The 23,907-nt window shown below is 37.3% G+C and overlaps 1 protein-coding gene across 2 annotated transcripts in view; it reads left to right on the forward strand.

Annotated features, from left to right (window-relative positions):
• NCAPG (non-SMC condensin I complex subunit G) overlaps window positions 1-22,486 on the forward strand; it is a 25,010-nt gene extending 2,524 nt beyond the window's left edge. Inside the window, exons 4-21 of one of the 2 annotated variants that reach the window (XM_042812775.1) lie at window positions 862-1,007; window positions 1,698-1,782; window positions 5,028-5,220; window positions 7,024-7,173; window positions 9,051-9,191; window positions 10,014-10,137; window positions 11,615-11,704; window positions 11,876-12,055; window positions 12,388-12,498; window positions 14,165-14,284; window positions 15,407-15,643; window positions 15,964-16,145; window positions 17,875-18,049; window positions 18,389-18,550; window positions 19,048-19,219; window positions 20,670-20,762; window positions 21,208-21,286; window positions 22,159-22,486. In XM_042812775.1, coding sequence (XP_042668709.1) covers window positions 862-1,007; window positions 1,698-1,782; window positions 5,028-5,220; window positions 7,024-7,173; window positions 9,051-9,191; window positions 10,014-10,137; window positions 11,615-11,704; window positions 11,876-12,055; window positions 12,388-12,498; window positions 14,165-14,284; window positions 15,407-15,643; window positions 15,964-16,145; window positions 17,875-18,049; window positions 18,389-18,550; window positions 19,048-19,219; window positions 20,670-20,762; window positions 21,208-21,286; window positions 22,159-22,285 — 2,567 coding nt within the window. In that variant the 3' untranslated portion in view covers window positions 22,286-22,486. Of the gene's footprint in view, window positions 1-861; window positions 1,008-1,697; window positions 1,783-5,027; window positions 5,221-7,023; window positions 7,174-9,050; window positions 9,192-10,013; window positions 10,138-11,614; window positions 11,705-11,875; window positions 12,056-12,387; window positions 12,499-14,164; window positions 14,285-15,406; window positions 15,644-15,963; window positions 16,146-17,874; window positions 18,050-18,388; window positions 18,551-19,034; window positions 19,220-20,669; window positions 20,763-21,207; window positions 21,287-22,158 lie in introns of those variants that run through there. The other variant, XM_042812776.1, reaches the window with a different exon arrangement.
• The last annotated feature ends 1,421 nt before the right edge of the window (window positions 22,487-23,907 follow it).

Raw genomic sequence — 23,907 nt, forward strand, 5'->3', positions numbered from 1 at the left:
GCCACATCCAGCCTGGCCTTGCCCAGGCCACATCCAGCCTGGCCTTGAATGCCTCCAGGGATGGGGCAATCAGTTCCATATAAGAGATTAGTACTGCTGAAACCCAGTTTTCCTTATGCTGTTTTGTACCAACTTGTGAACTTAACATTTTGGGTGGTATGCTTTTTTTATTAGACCTCACTTCTCTTGCTTCAAAAGACAATGGTAGATGGACTATATGTTTGTAAAATTATAGTGTATTATTAGCTTAGTTTTTTTCTTGTTAAGATGCCTTTTTTGAAATTGTTATCTGAAAGTTTGTTTATATGTTTCTTGTTTAGGAACAAAAATTTCATAATGAGTTGCAGATCAAAAAGGAAAAGACAAGTATTCTCTGATCAAATCTTATGTTGTCACTTTTAACTTTGAAAAAGAGGCAAGGAAAATAACAATTACATGAGGATAATAATGTATTTTGGTAGGCTTAATGCAGTTGTCAATCTTCAGTTGTTAGGAAAAACTGAGGATTCTCCTCAAAGGTGGTAAGGATGTATTTCCAGTGAATAGAGGTCCAACGTTTGGATACTTTTTTGTCCAGCTAATGACAAAGTGGTTATTTTATAGGGAGGATCTAGAGTAGCAGTTTAATTAACTGAAGATCCTAATAATAACAAATAACTATTCTTGCATTTGACTTCAGTTCTATGTACAGTTGCCTTAAAATCTTGGGGCTGTGACCCTAACCTGATCCCTGTGTTTATATTAGCATTGTGCAAAAGGGGAGAGGTTTCAATAATGCCTGCTCACCTTCTTGAGTATCGTCCTTTTTTCAGTAATGTGAATGCCTTACACCCTTACAAAAGCTGACTATTTTGCTTTCAGTTTACAACGTGTTGCTTGAAAACGATTCAAATTCAGAAGTGAGGCGTGCTGTGCTGTCATGTATTGCTCCATCAGCAAGGACTTTGCCAAAAATTGTAGGGCGTACAATGGATGTGAAGGAAGCTGTCAGGAAGCTAGCATATGAGGTAAAGTGCACCGTTTATAATTAATTTCCAACAGTGGCTTAAGAAAACGCTTTAAATCTTCTATCATATTTCATTGGTTAAACTGTAAGATTTCTCACTTACCAGAACTTTGGTGGGGTGTTTTCAAGTATGCAAGAACTTGCCTGATAGAAATTGCATTTCTAATATAATTCAATTCTTCAAGGTTGTTTATACAGTCCGTAATCTTCTATGCCCATTTGTGAGATTAGTGAAACAATTTTTCTTCTGTTTAATACTACAAACAATTAACTAATATTAGGATCACAGCCATACTAGTGTAAAATTATGCATAGTTTTCACGTTCCCTCTTTGTGAAGTATCAACTGCTGTTTATTTTTACATGTAGAGGTAAAAGGAAAGAAGGTTGCTACCATAGACATTTCTTGTTCAAGTGCCTTAAAAATCACAGAACAGGATCTTCAAGCAAAATGTTACACAGCCACACACAACCATATTCTCTTCTTGCTTAACTTAGATTAAGTTTATTTTTCTTCCATGAACAGGAATCAGCTTACTAGTTGATAGAATGCTGATGATACAGGTATTATAGGCTTTTACTGACTTAAAGTTTCTGGGGATTGGATAAAACTGAGAGCTTGGATTCACAGATAGCTCACAAGTTCACTAAAATGTGTAGAAATGTTTTTTAATATCTTCTTTTTTCTGAAGGTTTTGGCAGAAAAAGTTCACCTGAGAGCTCTATCAATAGCACAGAGAGTAAAACTGCTGCAACAAGGACTTAATGACAGATCTGGTAAGTGATCATTTTAAAAAATATCTTAATACCAGTATTTGAGAGAATATCTTCTAATGCAGTGGAGATTACTGATGTGGAAGCCGTGATGGCAGTAATAAGGAGCTCAAAGGAAAATGCTGAGAAATGCTTAAGCACAAGAAATCCTGCTTACTGCTTCTGTTCTTCCAGTCATCTGCTAGTGGATAAACCAGAAGAGAATTGCATTTTCAAAAAACAGGAAAGCCATTGAGCTCTAAAATAAGAATGAATTATTAAAATTAAAATTAAAGCTAGGAAAAAAATAACAAAAAAAACCCCTCAAAAATAATGTTATCAAACACAGAAGTAGGAGAAATGTAGTTATTTAATTACATGTATTTTTGAAAAACAGATGCTTCATTCCAAATATCTTTGACTGTTGCATTTATCAAAGAATTTAGTATCAGGCTGAAAATTGTTTTAAAATGTTTCCCATGTAAGTCCTGAGAGAAATTTTTGTTTGTTTGTCATTTAACTGGCATGAATATTACTTAATGCATTTTTGATCGACTCATTCATTTCACTGTGAAGTGGCTTTATTGTTTTTGAAATCTTCTGTGCTGTCTCATTTTCATGAAGAGCTGTTCAGAACGTGCCAGTATTTCTGTGCGCTCTGTCGTCAAACCATCACAAGGCCACGTGCATCTGAGAGAGGTTTGCCTACACAGAAAGTGACTTTTCTTTCCAGCAATAGCATGTCATGGAATTCCATCATAAAAACTGCCAGTTTAAGTGTGGCAGTGTGATTCGCACACTTTGGGAAGCCTGTGTGAAGCCTTGTTAGGTGTTACTCTGTTTTCTGTAGTGATGTACTGCCTGTGAGTTGTGTGAATTGTGACCGATGTGGCTGTGTGCCTTCAGAGAGCAAAAGAAGCACGTTGCTAACTGCCAACAGAAGCTCTTCAAAGTGCATCATATATGAATGTGATCTGAGCTGGGGACCATATGAGCTTCTTGGTCGAAGCAGAAGTTAGAATCAGCTGAGCTCTCTTGGGCTGTATTGAACTGTACTTACAGAGAAGTCATTTTTCTGCATGATAAGTTTTAGTTAGTGTTTTTCCCACCTACTCTCAGTTACTGTATAGTAACTTAGTGAGATTTCTCAAGTTCTGTTTCTGAATTCTAGCACTGGAAAAGAATACATTCTGGACTGCTATTTTTTTTCTTATCTGTATACTAGTGTGCGCAGTTTGACATAATCAGGCAATTCTTCTTCACTTTTCTTCCCTACTAAAAAAGGATAATACTTAATCTCAACTGATAGCTCTCTTGTCTTTGCATGAATGCGTTTCTCTTTTAGTAAGCTTTGCAAACCAGAGGAGAAAGCTACCTTCACTAGCTTTTTTTTTTTTTTTTTTTTTCTTTTTTCCTGTGGTCCTTCATCTGTCAGGAACAAGGATTAGCTTCATTTCCTTACTGAGAAGGTACAGACTTTCTATGTGGCTTATGTTTTGGTGACCTTGAAGTGTTTGGCAGAGAGCTGCCTTCTTCATTTATGCAGGGAAGGTATTTCCTCAGCTGGTGTCTCTTTTCCTTAGGATGATTCTTCATCCCAACTACTGAGAACTTGTTCTGTGTTTTGGTGTTTTTTTTTGTTGTTGTTGTTGTTGTTTTTTTAACCTCTGTCTATCTGCCAAGGTAGGCAGCTTCACTGATGCTGTATGCTCTTCTCTAGGCAAAAGAGGTTTATGTTCCATGAAGTCTGTATTTATATATACAGCCACTAGTTTCCTCTCTGTATGGGAACTGCTGAGTCACGGCCTGAACCTCTGATTAATCACCTGAGGTGAGCCTTGAGTCAGCCAGAGGAGCACAGGTGAAGGCAATTCACCTGTGCTGCTGGAAGGGGTGGAGCCTGGCTCCACCCCTCCTGGACCTATTTAAGAGCTGGCTACCAGAGGAGAAGGATCTCTTCTGGAGATCCCCTCTTTTGGTATCTTCTGGTGAGCTCAACCCAAGGGTAAGCTCTTCCACTTATTCTCTTTTGTGATCATTGTCTGTTTGCCTTACTCTCTTGATTATATTGTAATTATAACATCTTGGTTATACAAAATTATAACATCTTGGTTATACACTCTCATTTTGATCTTTTTGCAAACTGTAACCTTGAATATGGGTATCTTTACTGAATTTGCTCATGTGAACATACTCCCAAGCTAACAAAGAGGAACTTGTTCATTAAAGATCGCTAGGCTGGAATGTCTTTCTTATTGGCTTCAGAGGCAGGGTTTATAATTAAACCAGATCTAGAAGGCATAATCCAGATTTTGCCTAATTCTACTTTGCAGGGTGCAAAACCAATTCAGCTGTCAGTTCTCCACTTGCTTTCTTTCACACTGCTACATTCTGATGGTTTATGCCTTTCACTTCTTGGAGATGCTTCTCATTCTTAGAACCTAAATTTAGTGGGTTGGTTTTTTTTGTTGTTTATTGTTTTTTGTTTAACAGATCTTCAGCATCTTTTAGAATTCAGGGAGTGCTGTCTTCTATTATCGTGGGTTATATAGAGTAGGAGGTGAATGTTGTCACTGTTTCCCTTGTATTGGCTATTGTTTTCTAAGCTTCCTAAGAGCATACTTCAGTCACTCTGTAGTTATCCTTTTCCTTCCACCAGGCTGTTAACCTTTCTTCCTTGCTGAAATCTAGATGTATACTTGGTGTTTCCATAAATACCTTCTTCCTTGATAAAGCTTACTCTGCTGATCCTGAAGTTATTTGTTTGCCTCAATAGGGAGGAGGTACTGGAGGGATTTACTTTGGATTCTGGAACACACAGTTGGATAATTGAATTAACGCAAGAATTCCGTGTGGCAAATCAGAATAAAAGTCTGTGCATCTGTCTCCTGCCTCAGCAGTGGCCAATTATAAATGCCTGAAAGAGGGCAACTGGATAGACATGCTTCCCTAGAATGTTCCATGGCTTTAATAAAAGAGGTCATGACTGATGTATTTTCTGGGGTGACGTGTTGGTTGTAGATGTAGCTGGTTTTGGTTAAAGAGCCTTTATTCCTTATAGGGGAAAAATGATGCTCCCTCATACAAGTGCTAGTTTTGCATACGCAGTTCTTATTTAACTGTTGTGCTGCTTTAAAAAAAAAAATAATAAAAAAAAAAGGCCAAGTTCAACTGTATAATAACTTAATGGAACAGTGACTGGTGTGTTGAAAACATGTTTTTTTGATGTGCTCTAACATTATCAACTGTTTCAATTTCTGTATTATTAGATGCTGTTAAGGAAGTAATGAAGAAGAAATTGCTTCAAGCTTGGTTACAATTTACCGAAGGCAATGTTTTAGAATTGCTTCATCGACTGGATGTAGAGAACTGCCCAGAAGTGGCCGTCCCAGTACTGAATGCTGTGTTTTCATTGTCCTCACTTAACGACTGCATTCAGAACTGCAAATACCTTGACAACAGGTATGGAGATCAGCTTTCTTGTCTGTTAAGCTTATGAGAAGGCTGTGATATTTTCGTGTAAGCTGTGATGTATCCCTGGTGTTTGTATCCTGAAGTGTTTTGGTTACATTTTGTTTGTTTGTATTTCTAATGTGTTTGGTAACTGAAAATGATTGTGAAAATCACAGGGGAGAGTAAACTCATCAATAAAGCAAGCTCTGCTATGAGTAATAGGACTTAATTCTTAATTTCTTTCATTTCCCTGTGCTGTCTCCAGTGCTTTAGTTTACACCTGCAAAACTGTAATCTCTTATTTTAATCTGTGATAACTGATTAAAAGAATCAGTATCACAGATTCTGTATCACCTTTTCAGATTCTGGATATTGCCTTTTGTCTCTTCTTCCCCCTCATTATTGACTTTTTTTTTTTCCTTTCTTTTTGTTTTTTCTCTTTGCCTTGGCTTCCCTCAATCCCTTTTGCTGGCTTAGGGGCAGCACAATTTGAGTTTCAGTTATTCATGTACTGTTTAGGCAGTCTGTTGGCTTGTTTTTCAGCCTTTGTTTCAGTCTGTTTTAGTTGTTAAAGGAAGCTTGATGGAGCTTAGAGGCTTCTTTTCCTGCATTAATTTTTGGTAGAATTTGTTTAGGTGAGTTCTAATCCACGGTGAAGAGAATGTGATACAAATATATTACATTTCAACAATAAAATGAAAGGAGGAAGGGAAAAACTAGAAACTATAGGAAATCGCTAAGGGAGGTAAGAAATGTTTTGATTTAATCAAAGAAACCGGAGTGAATGATTATCTAAGTCTCATCTTGTGATAAACTTAAATGACGAGTAGTCACTGATTACAAAATGCAAACAAGGTTATTCTGTATTTTGGAGGGGAAAAAAATATATAATTCCGTCTTACAAAATGTTTTACCTTCTAGTAGTAGCTTGTGACCTATGTTTTGAAACCAGCAGATGATATATTGTACTTCAAAGCTACAGGTGCAGGCCTGTTTGGATTTTAAAAGCACGATAAGGGGGAAATAACATTCTCACAGCTTTTGGAAATGTGCCAGTTTCTAAAGTTCAAAGGAAAAATCCTTCTAGACTTGTCGATCTGACTTTGATCCTGCACAAAACAAAGGCTCCTTTCTAAAAGATTGGGTTAACTGAGAATTGTAAGTGATGTTTTGAAGAAGTGGATCTGTTGGGCTAATGGTACCTTGGGAAGCAAGTGAAATGATTCAACTTGTAATGAGGTTATTTGATTTATGCAAAGCACTTAGCTTTTCTTTCATGACACTTCTGATTACACCTTGTGGTTTCATTTACATGTTATTAGGGTTTGAATGTGCTTTAGTTTTGTTTGGGGGGAGCAAAAAGTTTTATAGAACATAATGTGAAATGCTGCAGTCAAGAGCAGAACAAACAGTTTATGAACAGAAGCTGAAAAATAATGCAACTATATTTCTACAGATTAGTGGAGTTCAATCTTCCCCAGTTGTAGTCATGGCAATGTTTCATAGAGTGCAAGTTTAGCATGTGTGATTACTTTTGGAGATCTGAAAGGCTCAGCAGATTCTCTTCTGCAAATGTAAAGCTTTCATACAGAATACCCAACACAAACTGTCTTGGTGTAAAATACTGAAGAGCTCAGTGTAGTCAGAAGCTCTTGTGACTCCACGTCCTTGTTTACAAAGTTATTTTTGTCAGTCCATACCCATAAGTACGGCTGTGGAGAATATCTTAGACAGGATTTCTCTTCTTAGGAAATAATGTATTTCTGTGCATTTGTATATTTTCTTCATTTCTGTTTATTTCTTGTTGTTAAGAAAATTGATTCCTTTGGAAAACTTAACAGCTGAGAATGTGTTGCACTGGAGATGTCTTTGTGAACATCTGAAGTCAAAAGGTGAAGAAGGTGAAGATTTGTTGGAGCAGATGTTGCCAGAACCAGCCATGTATGCAGATTACTTATTAAGGTACATTGCATTTAAAACACATTTTTTGTCTTCCACCAAAGTAATTATTTTTGAAAAGATAGATCGTATTTCTGTGCTTCAGCTATTGAGATTTCTTTCAAAGCCAAAGATCTGGGTTTGTTTGTTTGTGTTTTTTTTGTTGTTGTTTTTTTTGGTTTTTTGTGTGTTTTTTTTGTTTTTTTGTTTTGTTTTTTGTTTTGTTTTGTTTCTTTTTTTTTTGTTTTGTTTTTTGTTTGGTTTTTGTTTGTTTGTTTAGAATAAAGAATTCTTTTCAATCTTTTTTAAAGCAAGAAAACCCAAAAGGTAATGGAATATTTCAAAATGTTGTTTTCACGTTACTCATTATAAGCAAGATGGACTTGAAGATGAACTGTATATAATTCTGTGTCATTAAAACTACTAGAATGATTGTTCTGTAACATGCAGCTCTTTTGGCTGTCTGTTAGTACCCTGGTTGCTGTTTGGTAAAGAGCCTGCAGAAACTGGCACGTTTTTCATTGTGGTAACTTGTGAAAATAAAGTAAAATTTGGCTGCAGTTCCTGTCTTTCTCCCTGGTACGAGGGCATGCTTCACAAAAACTTCTGTTCTCAGCTAGTGGTAGAACTGCCATGGGAGGCAGTTTTGGGCTGGTTTAATGAAGGAGAAACAGTGAATGTTTTGTTAAGTCAATCTTCTAAGTGAAGAAAAAGACTTTTTTTTTCTTGGTGAGATACTCAGAGAGAAAAGCTTTCAGTTTTCACATTAATGAATATTCTGTCCAAATTCTGTGAGCGCAGAGAATGCTAGGAAACCTTAATTGATGTACTGCACTTGTAAGCTATGTAGTGAAGATTGCTAAAATACAGATAAATCAGATCTGCTGAAGAAAGTGTTTGTAGAGATATTTCCAATTAAACGTATGCATATTCTTTGTCTCTCTTCAGTAGAGTAGCATACTTGTATCAGTCATAGAATGGCCTGGGTTGAAAAGGACCACAACAATCATCGAGTTTCAACCCCCTGCTATGTGCAGGGTCACCAACCACCAGACCAGGCTGCCCAGAGCCACATCCAGCCTGGCCTTGAATGCCTCCAGGGATGGGGCATCCACAGCCTCCTTGGGCAACCTGTTCCAGTGCCTCACCACCCTTTGAGTGAAAAATGCTGTACAAATCATTGCTACTTTCCAGTGTTTGGTGTGCTGATGTGTTTCTTAAACAGAAGTAAAGAGTCATGAACACTTAATATAGAAATATGGGTCCAGTCTAGTGAGGGTAAATTTATGAATTCATAATTGGTTTGACCGTTCATACAATATTTCTTCTCAGAAAAAAAATTAAAAAGCTGTTCCATCCAATCTGATTCAGTAGGCCTTCAGTAATCCTCCCCTTAAGGAAAAGGCTGAGTAAAATTAATTAAGTAGGTGCTGATACTTGATTGCAGTATTGGCAATAAAGCTGCTTGTTGGTGAGTAGTCCCATGTTGGTTCAGTTAAGATTTGGGAGTCTAGTGAAATCTTTGATGTCTGTGTGCTATGACAGCATCACTTAAGAGAAGTTAGAAGCTGCAAGTCGCTGACCCTTAACAACAAATACAGCATTGTATGTTTTATTTAGGCATTTCTTTTTTTGCATTCTCAAACAGGGGATTAGTTTTTAATGGAGTGCAGTGTTCTCAAACTGTACATTATTGGTAGTATTTATCTATGAGCATTATTGGAAATATTCATCTATGAAAAGGAGAGCATTAAGAAAAATTTAGGCCTTGTAGGCAAGGTAACTAGCTTACTTATACATGTCAGGGAAGTGTTTTTGTTTTGCTGTTGTTGCTTTGTTTTTTGTTGTTTTTTTCATTGCAACCATGATTCTGAATGATGATCTGTTCTGTTTGGATTCAGTTACATACAAAATATGCCAGTTCTTGGAGAAGAACAAAGAGAAGACTTCGCTTGTTTTGAAAACCTGATGACAAAAGAATTTATAGGCCAGCAACTGATTCTTATTATAGACTGCATGGACACCACTGAAGAGGGAGGAAGGTAAACTTGGGTAGAAAACCTGCTATTGAGTGGATGGCACTTATGCCAATTCACAGACATAAGGCCTGTGTTGGGAAAATGACCTGATCAAACATGACATGTGAGTCTCTGCTAAATGGCAAAAAACAACCAACCCAACACCATCTCTTTAATGGAATTGTGCCCAAGAGTGTGGGAAATGCTGCCTGCTTGCTTTTATGGAAAAAGTTTCATGCGTATACAAGACTGTTTATTTAGAACTCAATATACCAAAAATTAAGGAGATAAGTGGATGATTTCTTCACAGGTGACTTGCAGTGGGTAGCCTATGAGTATCTTGAATTTGCTAACTTGCTAAGGCCTAAAAAGGAGAGAGTTAAGATTTCAGACTGAATTGGAATGCATTAACTGAGTCGTTCAAACAAGCCTCCTATAGTTTGAGTAACATTTTCCTGTGAAGTAGTAAGAATAAATTTGGAAGCTTATCCCATCATGGGCATTTTCTGAAACAGGACAGTTATGCTAGTACTATCAGGTTGTCATTTTCATCCCATCCTAATATGAGCCTAATATGCAATGGCAGCCTGTCAAGATATTTTTTGCTGGAATGGCTTTTAAGCAACAGTCAAAACTGATTAAAAATAAAAACAGTATTTTCTAATCAAGAGAAATGGGGTAAAATAAGGAGAAGATGAACTCTACTAAGGAACAAAATAGTTACAGAGAAGCTTATCCTGTAATGTATTAATCACATTAACTCAATTTGGGTAAAATAATTTAATGCCTAACAATGCAAATTGTGTTGTTTTTTTTTTTTTTTTTTTTCTCCCCACTTTAATGCAGAAAGCATCTGTTAGTTCTTTTAAAAAGGATTCTTATTCTGCCTGCAACTTCAACAGCTCTTGTATCTCCACTTGTGGAAAGATTACTCAGGATCATTGAGGATGATGCCAGAAGAATTCAAGTTGTAAGTAATTCCAAAGACTTACTGTTTTTTGGGTTCTGCTTTCCCTGTATGACAAACAGCGTTTAGAAAGCATTGCAACAGAAATATCAGGAATTAAAATGTTTTTGGTTTGGAGAAGTATTTATGTTGTTCTGTGCTATGCACCTCTGCCTTTTTTTTCCCCTCAACATGGCTGCATTTTGTGCATATTTGATGAAGAGCTCTGTTTTCAGAGCACGTTGCTGATTTTGTAAAGGTAACCCTCAAATTAGGAAATTACTGCTCTTCAACTGCCTGTTTCAAAATTGTTTGTCTTACTTGATCCAAACAGTTTTAAGTAGAACGTTCAAATGAGAAAATGAGAATACTTTACATTTCCAGATTGCAGATTTTTTTCCCTCCTTTCTGCTGAGAAAAGACCTCAAATGTTAATTAGAAAAATATTCTTTTTATTGTAGAGTCCCTGTGTAGTATCATAGAATGGGCTGAGTTGAAAAGGGCCACAATGATCATCTAGTTTCAACCCCCTACTATGTGCAGGGTTGCCAGCCATTAGATCAGGCTGCCCAGAGAATGAGGAATGTTCCTATATGAGGAATGATTATTTCAACTTGTCTAATGAAAAACAAACTCTTGGTTTTGCTGAAATAATTTAAGTAATTTCTGTACTTTATGGACAGAGCAGTTCTGGAAAGTCTCAGCCCAGTAGGTAAAGCTGGGCTGTTTGTTACATGATATTTTGGAATACCTGTAGTAACCCTGGCACTACAGTAGTGCAACACCAACAGAATGTGTGATTCAGTAATACACAAGTGAAATGCACTGATTCAGTACGTCCTGCTGTTTGGGTAGAGGCTAAGAGGAAGCTGACTATGGAAATCTGATGCAAGATAAATCAAACTGAAACTATCCCCGTCTCAATGGTCTTTTAGTTTTCTTTTTTTCATCTCATTTCTTATTAACATAACAGGCCTGTCCTTAATGAACTCCCTTAACAAACTGAAAAACCCTCAGAATAATTCTGCTTCCAGTTCCACACACGTATTTGGCTTGGAATTAAGTTGCTTGTGTGGCTCACTGTATTACATATGTAGTTTATAGAGCTGGAAATGACAGCGTTGGTGTATTTTGACTGCAGCAGTACCAGGTGAAAAACCTTACTGGTGTTACCAATCTTTCTAAAGCGTGTGTTCAAACCTAGAGAAGACAGTGCCTGTGAACTGCAAGAGAAACTGTTCAACTCACCTGAGGACAAGCAGTTCTGTTTTCTTGCTTAACTAGCTGACTGCAGATAGGACTAGACTTTCATGATTAGGCTGCTCATTGTTAAGTCAGTCCTCCTTGAGGACTTAGTGCAGTGATGTATTGGTTAAGGAAAGCTGCACAGAAGTTTCAGAAGGATGGTATTTTAGATTTGGATAAGTTAAACTAATGCTTGGTATCTGGTATCTAAGCCAAAAATCACTGGCTGAAATCACTAACATTTTGTTTGTAATAGATTGCAGAAATTGTCTCAGAGGTTCGTGAGCCAATTGTTTCTGTTGACCAGCCTGTTGATGCTGCTGAAATAAGAAAGCAACAGATTAAGGTAAGCTAGTTTTAGCTAACTGGAAACAAATAATCCTTGTCCATCAAGTAGGAGTTTTGTATAGTTGTATATCAGTAACTGATCTCAGTAGTGCACTGTTGGCTAATACCATATAGGTTTTATCGTCCCGCATAATTATAATAATTATTTTCTTTCTGCTTTACGTTTCAGTTGGCTGAAATAAAAGTGAAACTTTTTGAAGCAAAAGCAGCTTTGGAAGAGTGCATTACTCTGCAGGATTTTAATAAAGCATCAGTATTAAAAGAGAAAATAACTGAGTTGGAACACACAAAAAGTGATCTGATAAAAGCAGCAGAGCAGTGTGAAATTAAAGAAATGCGTGTGGAGAAGGTTTCAGTTTTTTCCTTTTCTGTATTCATAAATGCTGGTTGCTTTTAGTTTCTTCAAAATGGATTACAGTAAACTGCTCTTTTGGTTCTTAAATAACTGCAGAATTCTAAAAGGAGCTTAGTTATGCTGTATTTACTCTTAACTGAAAACATGAAACTGAATCATTTTTCATTGTTTATAGATTAATTAAGTTGCTCACTTATCAAATCTGTAGTGGGTAAGAAATGTTTACTTGGGTATGAAATAACTTGGCTTACTGTGCCTATTCTCACCATCACAGCCACCATTGTTAGTAACACAATTTCTTCTTTTTTTCCTGACTCACCCTGAAGGATGATCCTGAAACACTGGTGAAGTGTCTATTGATGTGTCACGAGCTTCTCAAGATGATGGCCCTTTCTAAAGGAATTGATCCAACCATTAATGAAATAATAGAGTCTCTGGTATGTAGCAATAAACACTGTTGTAGGTTATAATAAAAATTGATCTTAGTTCACAGGCAGGATGGTTTGTGATTGTTTCAGAATCATTTTCTATATTTTCAGTACTGTGGCTAGTGCTTCTGAGCTGTTCCAAATCATGCAAGTGCAGCCCAGCTGTGAGCTCAGAATCTACACCAGAACTGAATGCAGCAGGGAGTCACCAAAATAAATTGAGACTCTCCCTGTAGCTGAGTGTGCTGCTTCAAAGCATTTTAAGTCTCCTCTGCGGATAACAGAGGGGGGGAAAAACGGAGGAAAAAAAACCCAGTATGCTACTGTGGGCACGTGATACACTCCTAACTAAATGCTATTGTGCAGTTTCTATCACACCTATCTAGAAAGGTTATATTTGAATTGGAAGTGGTCAAGAGAAGGGCAGAAAGGAAAAGTACTGGAACAGCTTCTGTGTGAAGAACGGCTAAATGAGTGACTTTTTTTTACCTGGAACAGAGAGGACTGAAGATAGGGTCTGAGACAGGTCAGAATTCATGGGCATCATGGAGAATGTGAGTGAGGATTGTATAATCATAAGGTAAAGCTGGCAATCACCAAGCTTAAAATAAATGGAATGAGTTGATTCTTCTAATACATAATCTACGGAATGCCTTGTCAAAAGATGCGTGCACGCTGAGAACATGCATAAAATTCAAGGAAACTGAGTAAGTTCATGAAAAAGAAATATTATGGAGTAATTAGGTAGCTAAGAACAGCCTCACATTTCTAGAGTGCCTCAGCTACAAATTGTTGGGATGTCGACAACAATTCAGGGGAGGTATCTACCTATCTACCTCACCTGCTTATGTAACACTCCAGGAATTTGGTTTTGATCTTTATTGTTAACAGGGCAATGATCTGGAAGATCTGACTCAGTGTGGGCATTTTGGCAATTTTCTTTCCAGTTTGAATTTTAACACCAGTTCAGAGTAGCTTCAATACTGTGAACAACACCTGATTTCTTTCAGATGTATAACACTGTTCTAACAAATCATAAGTAGTTTTGATGTGTCCATCATAATTTTTTTAATTAGTTCTTTAATTTCCATGTTTGTTGTTTATTCCACTTCTGTATTTTCAACATCCTGCTTCTACATTGTTTTTCTTGCTGGGTTTTCTTATGTTAGGGTTATCGTGCTGTTTTTTAAGCTTTCTTTCTTCGTTGTACACAAAAATATAGATTGATATCATGATAGCATGCATCCTGTATGCAATCTGGCTTTTCTTTCACATGGATTCTTATAGTGACTTCTTAAAACTATTACAGGTAAAGAAAGTAGTGTCAGTATTCTACAATTTAGAACTGTGTACCATTTCTTTGCAAGAATGTCAATGTATTCCCGTGAAGAACTGTGCAGGTTTGTTTTTTGTTTCAGTAGTGGTCAACTATTCTGTCAGAAAATAAAGTCTATTAAAGCAAATACTGGGCAAAGTGCTGGTGGTTCTACTATTATTTTATGTACTCAAAAATCTGATTCTGTTTATATTGAGATAAATGGAGTAGTTACGACTTTCTGGTTTTGCATCACACTGTTATTTCTAGTTTCAGAGTAAGCAAGTGTTAAACAATACAGACAATTCCCTGTTTTTGACTTGCATATTTCAATGACAAACTGAGTATTGTTTTTTCCAGATACTTCCTGGTGTAACCAATGTCCACCCAGCTGTGAGAAACATGGCAGTTCTATGCTTGGGTTGTTGTTCCCTTCAAAGCAAAGAATTTGCTCGACAGCATCTTGCATTGTTGTTGCAGGTAAAATTTCTATTGGAAGATGGAATGGTGGTGTACAGTCAATAAATGTAAAGATGTTATAATTATGAAATAAACAAGAGAGTTGGGCAGAGCAGATTATAGTAACAAGAAGAGAACAGATAGAATGCTTACCTGTATCCTGGGCTCACTGCAAAACTCCAAAGGAGGGATCTCCAGAAAAAATCTTTTCCCACTGGCAGTCAGCTCTTAAATGGGTCTAGGAGAGGTGCAGCCAGCCAGACACCCCTTCTGACACCACAGGAGAATTGCCTTCAGCTGTGCTCCTGTGGCTGACTCAGTGCTCGCCTCAGGTGATCAGTCAGAGGCTCAGGCCGTGGTTCAGCAGTTCCCATACAGGTGGTCATGTGACAAAAAATAAAACCACCTTGTATCATACGTAGTTCTGGTGCTCGAGTACCAGCAATTCCTGACTTCCTGAAGTTCAGGAGAATGTATTTTCATGTAGATATTGCTGATGTCTATGAGCAATTAAAACCCTTATTCTTCATGTAGGCTGCTGTCAGAAGTAGTGTAGGGCTAAACTGACAAGGGCTCACTCTCGAGGCTAACCCACCACATCTCTTTTTGATTTGGATGTTAATTTGAAGCATAATGCACATAGTAAACTATAGACCTTCATGAACTTACCTCTCAGTTCCTTGGTGTAATTTGCATAATGTTTATTTTAATTAAGCTACATGGTCTTTCAGAGCAAGGATTGTCTTACATGTTTTTTCTGTAGTGCCTAGCACTATGGACTTAGTACAGATAAATAGCTTTTGTTTGTTAGATGTTTAGAGGTTGAAAGGTAAGATTATGTCTCATACGTGCATACAGTGAGTGAAGCTGCATTTTTTTACTTATTAATGGAGATCACATAGAAAATTTGATAGATTATTTCTTAGAATATTATAATTTCAAGTTGCTTAGGCTTCAGCTCACATCCCACCTTCTGTCTGAAGTTTGTTTTACTTGGGGAACTTTTATATGAAACTTCATGTATAGATGTATAGATCCTGGGATAATCTTACTAAAGAAAAAACTATCCACTTCTATTATTCTAATATTGAGCAGCGATGCTCTGCTATAACATTATGTTTGTATTTTCTTTATTTAACCTAGGTTTTACAAATAGATAATATAAAGGTAAAGCTCAGTGCTTTAAGGGCAGTCTTTGATCAGTTGATGCTGTTTGGGATTGAGCCATTCAAAGCTAGAAGAGACAGTGAGCCTCAAAGTGAAGAAGTACATGTTGGAACTGAAAGTTGTGAGGAAGAAGGTGAAACAACTGAGAAGAAAGAAGGGAGTGCTACAATTCACAGCTTCCTGCAGCTTCTTTATGGTTTCTTAGACAGTGAGGTAAGAAATATTATAAATCTTGCCTTGTTTTCCTTCTGAAATAATTTCTGCAGAAGGCTTACCCTTCTGCTAGGTTGCGTTTGAACTTTACAGGATGTGTGTTACGTAGTCTCATGTTAAAATACTCAGTTGCCCTAGAAAATAACTGCCACTGATACAAGTAAGTGTGACTTCTGAGCCAGTTAAGCATTTCCTGCAGGTGCAGATACTGAAATGTAGAGAACTGATTTTCAGAATTAGATGTAGACTATACAGTGCAATAAAGTATTAGTGAAAATCACTGTGCTTGGTGTTTTGTCTCTGAGATCAACTCTCGTCAGTTTTCAGAACTCAGAACAGAAGCTGCAGAAGGCATAGCCAAACTGATGTTTTGTGGGAGGCTGACAAGTGCCAAACTTCTCTCACGTCTTGTTTTGTTGTGGTACAATCCTGTGACTGAAGAGGACGCTCAACTTAGACATTGTCTGGGAGTTTTCTTCCCTTTATATGCTTATGCAAATAGGTATGGCTTCATATTAAATATTATGTGATGATGTATGTTGATCAAGCAGCTTTGCAGCCCTTTTCAAAATGGCATAAATGCTTGTTAGACCTGCTTAGTTTAATCTTCTATGCAAATTACTTTTGAATATATGCAGACTCAATCTATGGCCATTCTAAAAACTTTCTATAAATTCCCTCTTCTCTGACCTATTTTTTTTCTTTCCTAAGACTCTTTGAAAGTGTTTTTCTGTATATCGAATTAAAAAAATGATTTAAAAGATGTCCTTTATGTTCTTGAATACTACTTTAATAGATGCTATCAGGAAAGGTTAAAATAGGATGGACAGCTCCCAGTAGGTAGCAGAGAAACAGGATATTTTTGTTTGTTTTATTAACTGAAGTGTGTGCCAAAGTAAAGGCACAACAGATTCAAAATCTTTTGGTAGTGGACAGATATTTATTACCCTGTGTGGCAGCTGATTCAGAGCAGTCTGCAAAGTTGCCACTCAGAAAGGGGAGGTAAATGTGTGAGTTGTGCAGAGTTTTGTGCCTAATTTTGGTGCTGATCTATCACTGAAATTTAAATTCAGTATGTTTTGTGTGTGTTGTCCAGATGTTCCCATCTGATCACAGCTGTAGTCCAGAGGCTTAATTTTTGAAATGTTTATAAAATGTTGATGGCTTTTATGCATAAAATTCTGTTGCATCATTAGAATGGCGTGGTGCATTAATGGCAGGGACAGTGTCCTGCAATCAGTGAACAATTCTTAATTCTGAAATGTTTATTAAAGAGTAATAATTTCCTTGGCAGCTTTGTGTGTATGTACTACAGTATATCTTAAAAATGTTGTTTTTCTAGCTTGTAGGAAATAATCTGGATACATCAGCTGTGTTTCACCCAACTTAAAGCACAAATCATTAAGTGGGAGAGTTCTTGCTTCTATACGTTCCTGCCCCATTTATAGTGCACAAAAAGTCTTGTGCACAAAAAGTGCACATTTGAGTCAATGATCCAGAAGCAAACAATCTAGTGTTTTTAAGTTATCTCATCAGTTTTGTCCCCCGGTTAATTGGGTTCAAATAGAAGGTGAGCAAGTATCTGAGATTAAAAAAGCAAATAAACAAAAACACCAAACAAGCCAAAAGGGCTTTGCTTCCCTCGCCAGTACTTCATATGATTTGGCACAGTACCTTCTAAATTGTTTTGACCCATGTTGTGGAACTACACCTTGCCACAAAACCCTGTGCAACTGTGTGGGTCATAGGCTTGCTTGGCAGGGGTCCCGAACTCTTCTGAGTTCAAGAAAACACAAATATTTCTTTCAGAATGCTGTTGATCACCACGTTTTTTTTGCCAGGCTTCATTGCTTTCTTACAATGAGATGTATGTCCAAAGAGAATTACTAGCAGAAAGGAGGAATGAGAAGAAGAAAAATGAAGATATAGGGAAGTGTGTTTCTGTCCCTTGAAGAGAACCTGTGTGTATGTATCAGTTAGGCTTTCTGTGGTAAGTGGTTAGGTGCAGAAGTAGGGAGTGTTACATAACATTTCCTAGGAAAAAGCCCAGTGAGCTAAAGCTTTAGAGGAGTGGGTTCTACAAGGCAGGTTTTGTGATCCTGCTGCCTGTCTCTGGTAAGATTGGTCTGTCCTCTGACAGCTGAAATATATGAAGTTGAAAACTTTAATTGTAGAAGAGAAGATTTAATTCTGTCTCATTATGCTCCTCATGCTTGATTCAACTGAAACAGATCCAACCAGGAATGCTTTGAGGAAGCTTATCTTCCAACTCTGCGGACGCTGTTAAACGCTCCTGCAACTTCACCCTTGGCCGAAATAGACATCAGTAATGTTTCTGAGCTGTTGGTGGATCTGACCAGACCCAGTGGACTGAGACCTCAGGCCAAGAAGTCTCAAGAGTATCAGGTATACAGTGGGTTGAACTGGAAGAAAGCATTACTTGTAGTTGAAGAACTGACCCCTGCAGTCACTGCTAGTTGTTTGTCAGGGATTCCTAGATTCAGAGCACTGATTAAGCAAGTGACTGTTCAGGCTATTAAATATTTCTCTTTCACTCTTACACTTTGGTAATACTGAAAGGAATTTGCACCATCCTTACTGATCCATACTTAGCTTTGAAAATCAGTTCGTGAATGTACCCAAAATTCTGCATTTGAAAAAATAGATATTTGCAATGCAAAATTATAAGCTGTCTAAATTAGAATGATGTAGTTGTTGCATGTATTTGATTTCTTTCTTTCACAGGACTTAACAGTGCATGATAATTTAGCACTGAAAATTTGTAATGAGATCCTGATGGACCCAACTGTGCCCGATGTTCGTGTTTATGCGAGAGCGTTAAGTTTGTTGGAAATCAGTAGTTCTTCCACAGAGAATCTTCTGCTTCTGCTTGATGAGATTCTTGAGGTAGTATATAAATAACATGGCTCTTTCTAATGCCAAAAGCAGTCTAACATTGTGATGTACTTAAAAATGAAGTGCCTGCTGTTTGTTATGATAACCTGACTGAAGTTTTTCATTAAAAATGAATTTCTCAAAAATTGGTTAAAGAGGCGTTTACAAAAATCTGAATCTGACAGAGAAAGATAAAGCTATGTGAAACGTTGAAGAGTCCTGCTCCCCTGCAGGGATGCCATCAAGAAGTAGCAACATTCCATCTCACCTTGAGAGGTCCTGTAACTTTATTATCTCCTCAGATTGCCTCTTTAAAAATAATAAGTCTTTTGAGGTTGTGGGGCCTGGTGGTGATGGAGAAAATCTTTCTCCTTTCAACCAGAATAATCAGCTTCATGTGATGCTTTTTGTCATTCTTAACAGTAAATCCAACTAATCCTTGTAGTTGGTATACTTAATAAAACAGTCGTAAAATTAAGTAGCTGTTAATGTTTAGTGTCTCTTCCCAGAAAGTGAGAGATAAATTGTGCCAAAGAGCTATTGAGAGGATCAAGAAGAACTTGACCAAAAGTACAAATGTGAGCAAAGATCACTCTGAAGGCACGGAGGAAAGGGGAGTCTCTGAAAAGACACTGGAAAATGGCAAGACATTATCTGCAGATTCTATTCAAAATGAGGAAGGTAATTCAGGAGAAGTGTAAGATAGGAGATGTGCAATTGAATGTCCTGCAAGGATTTGTATGAAGGGAAGTCTTGGTTATTCCCCTACCAAATAAGTCTACTGTTGGGGAAAAGAAAAGCAGAAAAATAAATATGCGTACTGTTGAAAGTAACTCAGAACAAATAAATATCTTATTACTGTTACTTGAATGTAAGCAGTGCTGTATTTTGTAGGTCTGCCCTATAGTTCTTTCTTTTGAAAAAAGACAATATTAACTTCTGATGTTTTCTTAAGCTGCTTGGCACTTCTCTGCCAGCCAAACCTTGTGCTGTCTCACAAGGAGTGACATGTGACTCCTTGCATCTTTAGAACGCAGTTCAGTAAGACTCCAGTGGACTTGGACTGCAATGGAGTAACGGTGCACTTCTGGCAGGCTGTGTTACAGTTATGTACAGTCAGTGCACTGAACTGTTTACATTGGTCTCTTATTCCCAGTCCGTACGTTGAACCAGGTTTGTTTTTATTGCTATTTGAGCTTATAGTGGAAGAGGCTGGAAAACTTTCTGCAGTCAGCACAGCTGATGCAGTTGTGCACATCTTAGCAGTGTATGTTGTGTTGGTGGCACAGGAAATCTAATCTGTTTCAGTTGAAAAGCAATCGGATGAAATGTGCTCAGACTTCCTTGGCTTCCTCCACAAAGACTGACACACAGCTATTTTAAGCAGGATATCACTTTAAAAAAAAATAAATCTTAATTTTGAAATGAATGCTGTTTATATCCTAGTAGATTACTCCAAGACTTTAATCTGCTTCTGAAGGCATCAAGTGTCTTCTGTGTTATTATCTTCTATGCTTATGTGTTGGATGGGAAGCTGGAACTCTAAAGCAGCTTCATACGTCTTTATAAAATGTTGTGCTCACAGCAAATGGTATCTTGGGATGAATCTCTCTCAAAAGAGGGATTTTGAGAGCTTTAGGCAAGCTGTAGGAGAAAAGCATTGTTTTCTTTCAAAATACGATTGGATCACTGAAAGTCAAGGGGTGTTCTTCAAATACAGAAATGATGGATGAGAGCAAAATGAGTTACTTTTTGTCCTTTGATTCCTGCAAAGGAGATACGATTTTGACCTTAAGAAAAAAAACTTCTTAGCAGTGGCATAAATTGCTGAAGAAAGGGATTTCCTGAAGTCATCAGTAATTTTAGGGATGGGGGGCAAGCAGTTCTCAGGGATAGTTTACTTGTGACTGTGGGAGTATTTTATAGCTATGATGGGGCGATGTTACAGCTGAGTGACACCTTAAACCTCCTTCTGGCCTTATTATTCAATTCATAGTTAAAGGAAATTTGTAGTTTAAGGAAAATGGATTTAAAACTGTATGGATTTTTTGGGTACCGGTTAATGTGCTGATATTTACAGTAAATTGAAAGCTGATTATCTGACTTCTGCACGTATCATTCTGCTTAACAGAAAATACTAAGGATGTTCTTCATACTCCAGTTACTGAAGTGAAAAATAAAGAAACTGCAAAAGTGAAATCCACGAGAAACAAAACGGGCAGAGGTATGCATTGGGTTTTTCTGGCTACTATAATGGCTGATTCAAAGATTAACTCTTTGTGAACCTCTTTTTTCATACAAACAATGCAGTCTTCATAATATGCTTTTAAAAAATGTATTAAAGGATGAAAATAGACTTTTCTGCTTTTAAAACTTTTCTGCTATCAGAGAAATCAATCAACAACAAAAGCAACCAAAAAACCAAAGAACTTCTCTGCCTACAAGGTTTCAAGATGGTCGCAGTTGTTTACAGTAACGTCCAGGTGACTGTGAAAAGTCACCTGGTCTGTGGGTTTTTAGTTGTTAATGTTTTGAAGAAAACATTCCACTCAGTGTTGTGACTGCATGTCATATGCATTTCAATACATCATTGATCACTAATTGAAAGACACAAAACTGGTTTAACAAAGGAAATAAAGTGATGTGAAGAGGTTTTTGCTTCTGCGTAGGGCAAAGAAAAGCAGCGGTGGGAACAAGGTCTGTGAGCAGAAGGAAAACTGGCACAGCTGTGAGATCTGGTAGTGAAAGGTAAATACTACTTCTCTCTGCCTTCAAAAGCACGATGTCCGTTCTAGAAAGAAACTTAATTCCCTCCTAGAAAGGAATATTTTTCTTTCCCCAAACCTAATGCTTAAGAAAAGTATTTTTCTGCTGACACTTTAGAAGTTTTCAAACCTACTGCTGTATTTCAAATGCTATTATTCCTCAGAGCTGGTACACTGTTTTTTTTAGATCTTTTGTGTGTAGAATTAATATACGTCTATACGTTTTGTCTGTCAGAAGTTCCATTTTTTGATTGCATTTCTTTTCTGACCACTTCTCTGCTTTTTGTTTTAATACCATTTCTGTGCAGAATTCTGAGTATTCAATGTTTTTTCCCCTCCACATTTCTGGCTTCTATTTCTGTTTCCTATCTTCCAACACTTAAAGAAAACATCCAAAGTGTGTTCCTTCCCTTCAGATCTTGTAGGATAGAAACATTGAATTATCTCTATAATTATCAGTTGCTTTCATCCTTTTTCAAGCAAGTAACCCCCATATTGAGGATGATCAGGGTTAGCCATTGCAGTTTGCCTGTTCAGTGTTTGCTTTGGGGATTTTACTTATTTTGCAACTGCTGATCCTTGGTTATCTTACAATCAGAGGATCATAGAATCATAAGGCTGGAAAGGACCTACAAGATCATCTAGTCCAACCGTCCTCCCATTACCATTATCTTTTCTGATGCTGCTGTATCACCTGGAAAACACTCATAAATTCTTGTTACTAATTACATACTTTCTATACTTGAGGTTTTTTTGTTAAGGATTTACTGTACAGTGATTTCAAGTTTTCTATTAACAAACCCTTTCATTTGTTTAGTCTTTTGGGCCTTAATCTTAAAATACTTTATATTTCAGCGATGATGAAATGCCAGAATCAGCCCCAGTGCCAAGTTCAAGGCCTTCGAGACGAGCAAAGACTGCAGCACTTGAAAAAACAAGAATGAACCTTTCGACCCTTTTGCGTACGGAATCTGATGAATAAAGACAAACTGAGGGGAAATGTCCCCTGCTAACGCTGCTTATTAACAGCAGGCTTGAAAAATTAAGGTTTCTCTTGTCATTAGTGTCATTTAATTTTTTCAGTATTTGATCATTTATAGCTCCATACTTTTCTAGGAACTTTTGAGTAACTTCCCCTTATGAAGTACATCATTGATGTAATAAAGACATATTAAAATATTACCTGAAGAAAAAAGGAGTTTCTTTTTTACTTATAAATATAAATTTTCAGACTTTGTTTAACATAATGTTAGTATTTAATGTTATTCAGAGAGAACGCTTGACCTGGAGTGGTTGCGTGATGGCAGCACTTCTGGCTGTACTGTTAACACACCTACTGTCTTTCCTTCTTAGCCTGCACATCTGCTGTCTCTCAGGAGGCCTTTATGGTTTGTGTTAATTGGGAATTCTGCTTCTTGGAGATAAATGTCTGCTTTATTTTAAATGACATCAAAAGGGCAAAGCCATAATTAACTCTACAAATCAAAGCCTGGAAGCCTGCTACCGACCGGAGGGGGGCAGGAAAGGAGGAGCACTTCCCTCCCTGGAAGTGTTAAGACCAGGCTGGATGGAGCCCTGGGAGCTTGTGGGTGGGGCATGGAACTGAGTGGGCTTCAAGGTCCTTTCCAACCAAACCGTTCTGTGATTCTGTGACCTTGTTATATAAAATTGCTAATGTGCTTTTAGAAAAGCATGAAAGAAGTACCTATTAAGTATCCAATTAAGTAAGGTATAGAAAGGGCAAAAAATATAAGCTACTGCATACCGTCTGTTTAAAGTGGCGGACAAAAGTGATTTCTATGACTCTGAACATCACAGAGGTTTTTCTAATGACATATTTAGGAATAGTCAAAAGTTTTACTGAGACAATAGACGATTAACTTTAAAGTGTGCCAAACATTCACTGTTGGCTGAGCACATTAATTCTGGAAATGTTAGGGGTTTGGTTTGGAAACACTCTGTCGATCGTATCCTTCTGTGTTACCATTTAATTTCCAGGGCAGTCAGTTAAAACTTAGGTTGACTGTTCACTCTGCACGTGTCAGTGCAACTTTCCAATGAATCTGTTTGAAATAGATTCATACATGGCTATGATCTTCGGTATTTCTCTGAAATGGCTTAAGGACTAAACAAGTGAAAAGTAGCATTCTCAAAGCAAGGTGCTCCAGCTACTATGCTGTTTTCAAGTTTGCATACAGAAGAGACAGGACTATGTTCCTTTTCATCCCTTTCAGTTTTTGTTGGAAATCTTTCAAACCACAACATGCCACAACACATTTTTGTGCTGTGATATTTGCTATTCAGAGGCTTATGTAGCTATGAATTATTTTTTTATTCATCATTTCAAACTGAATTTTGAAGTTTTGAGTTCTTTCTTTAATAGTTCTCTATCAAACGGTGTTCCCCGGTGAGTTTGCAAGCATGCAACCACTTGCGATCGAAGATGTGGGCTTGAAGGCTACCTGAACAGAGCTCAAAGGGTACACACACCTTGTAGATTTTTTCAGGTGTTTCTCAGTCAAAGCTTCCCCCACACTTTAAATACTGCTGTCTTTTTTAAATATGTGTGTGTGTGTGTGTGTGTATGTTTCACATGAAGCATGC

Source organism: Centrocercus urophasianus, unplaced genomic scaffold (genome assembly GCF_019232065.1).
Source record: "Centrocercus urophasianus isolate 14NV4802_14NV808 unplaced genomic scaffold, USGS_Curo_1.0 seq_13, whole genome shotgun sequence".
In the NCBI taxonomy this organism is placed as follows: Eukaryota; Metazoa; Chordata; class Aves; order Galliformes; family Phasianidae; genus Centrocercus; species Centrocercus urophasianus.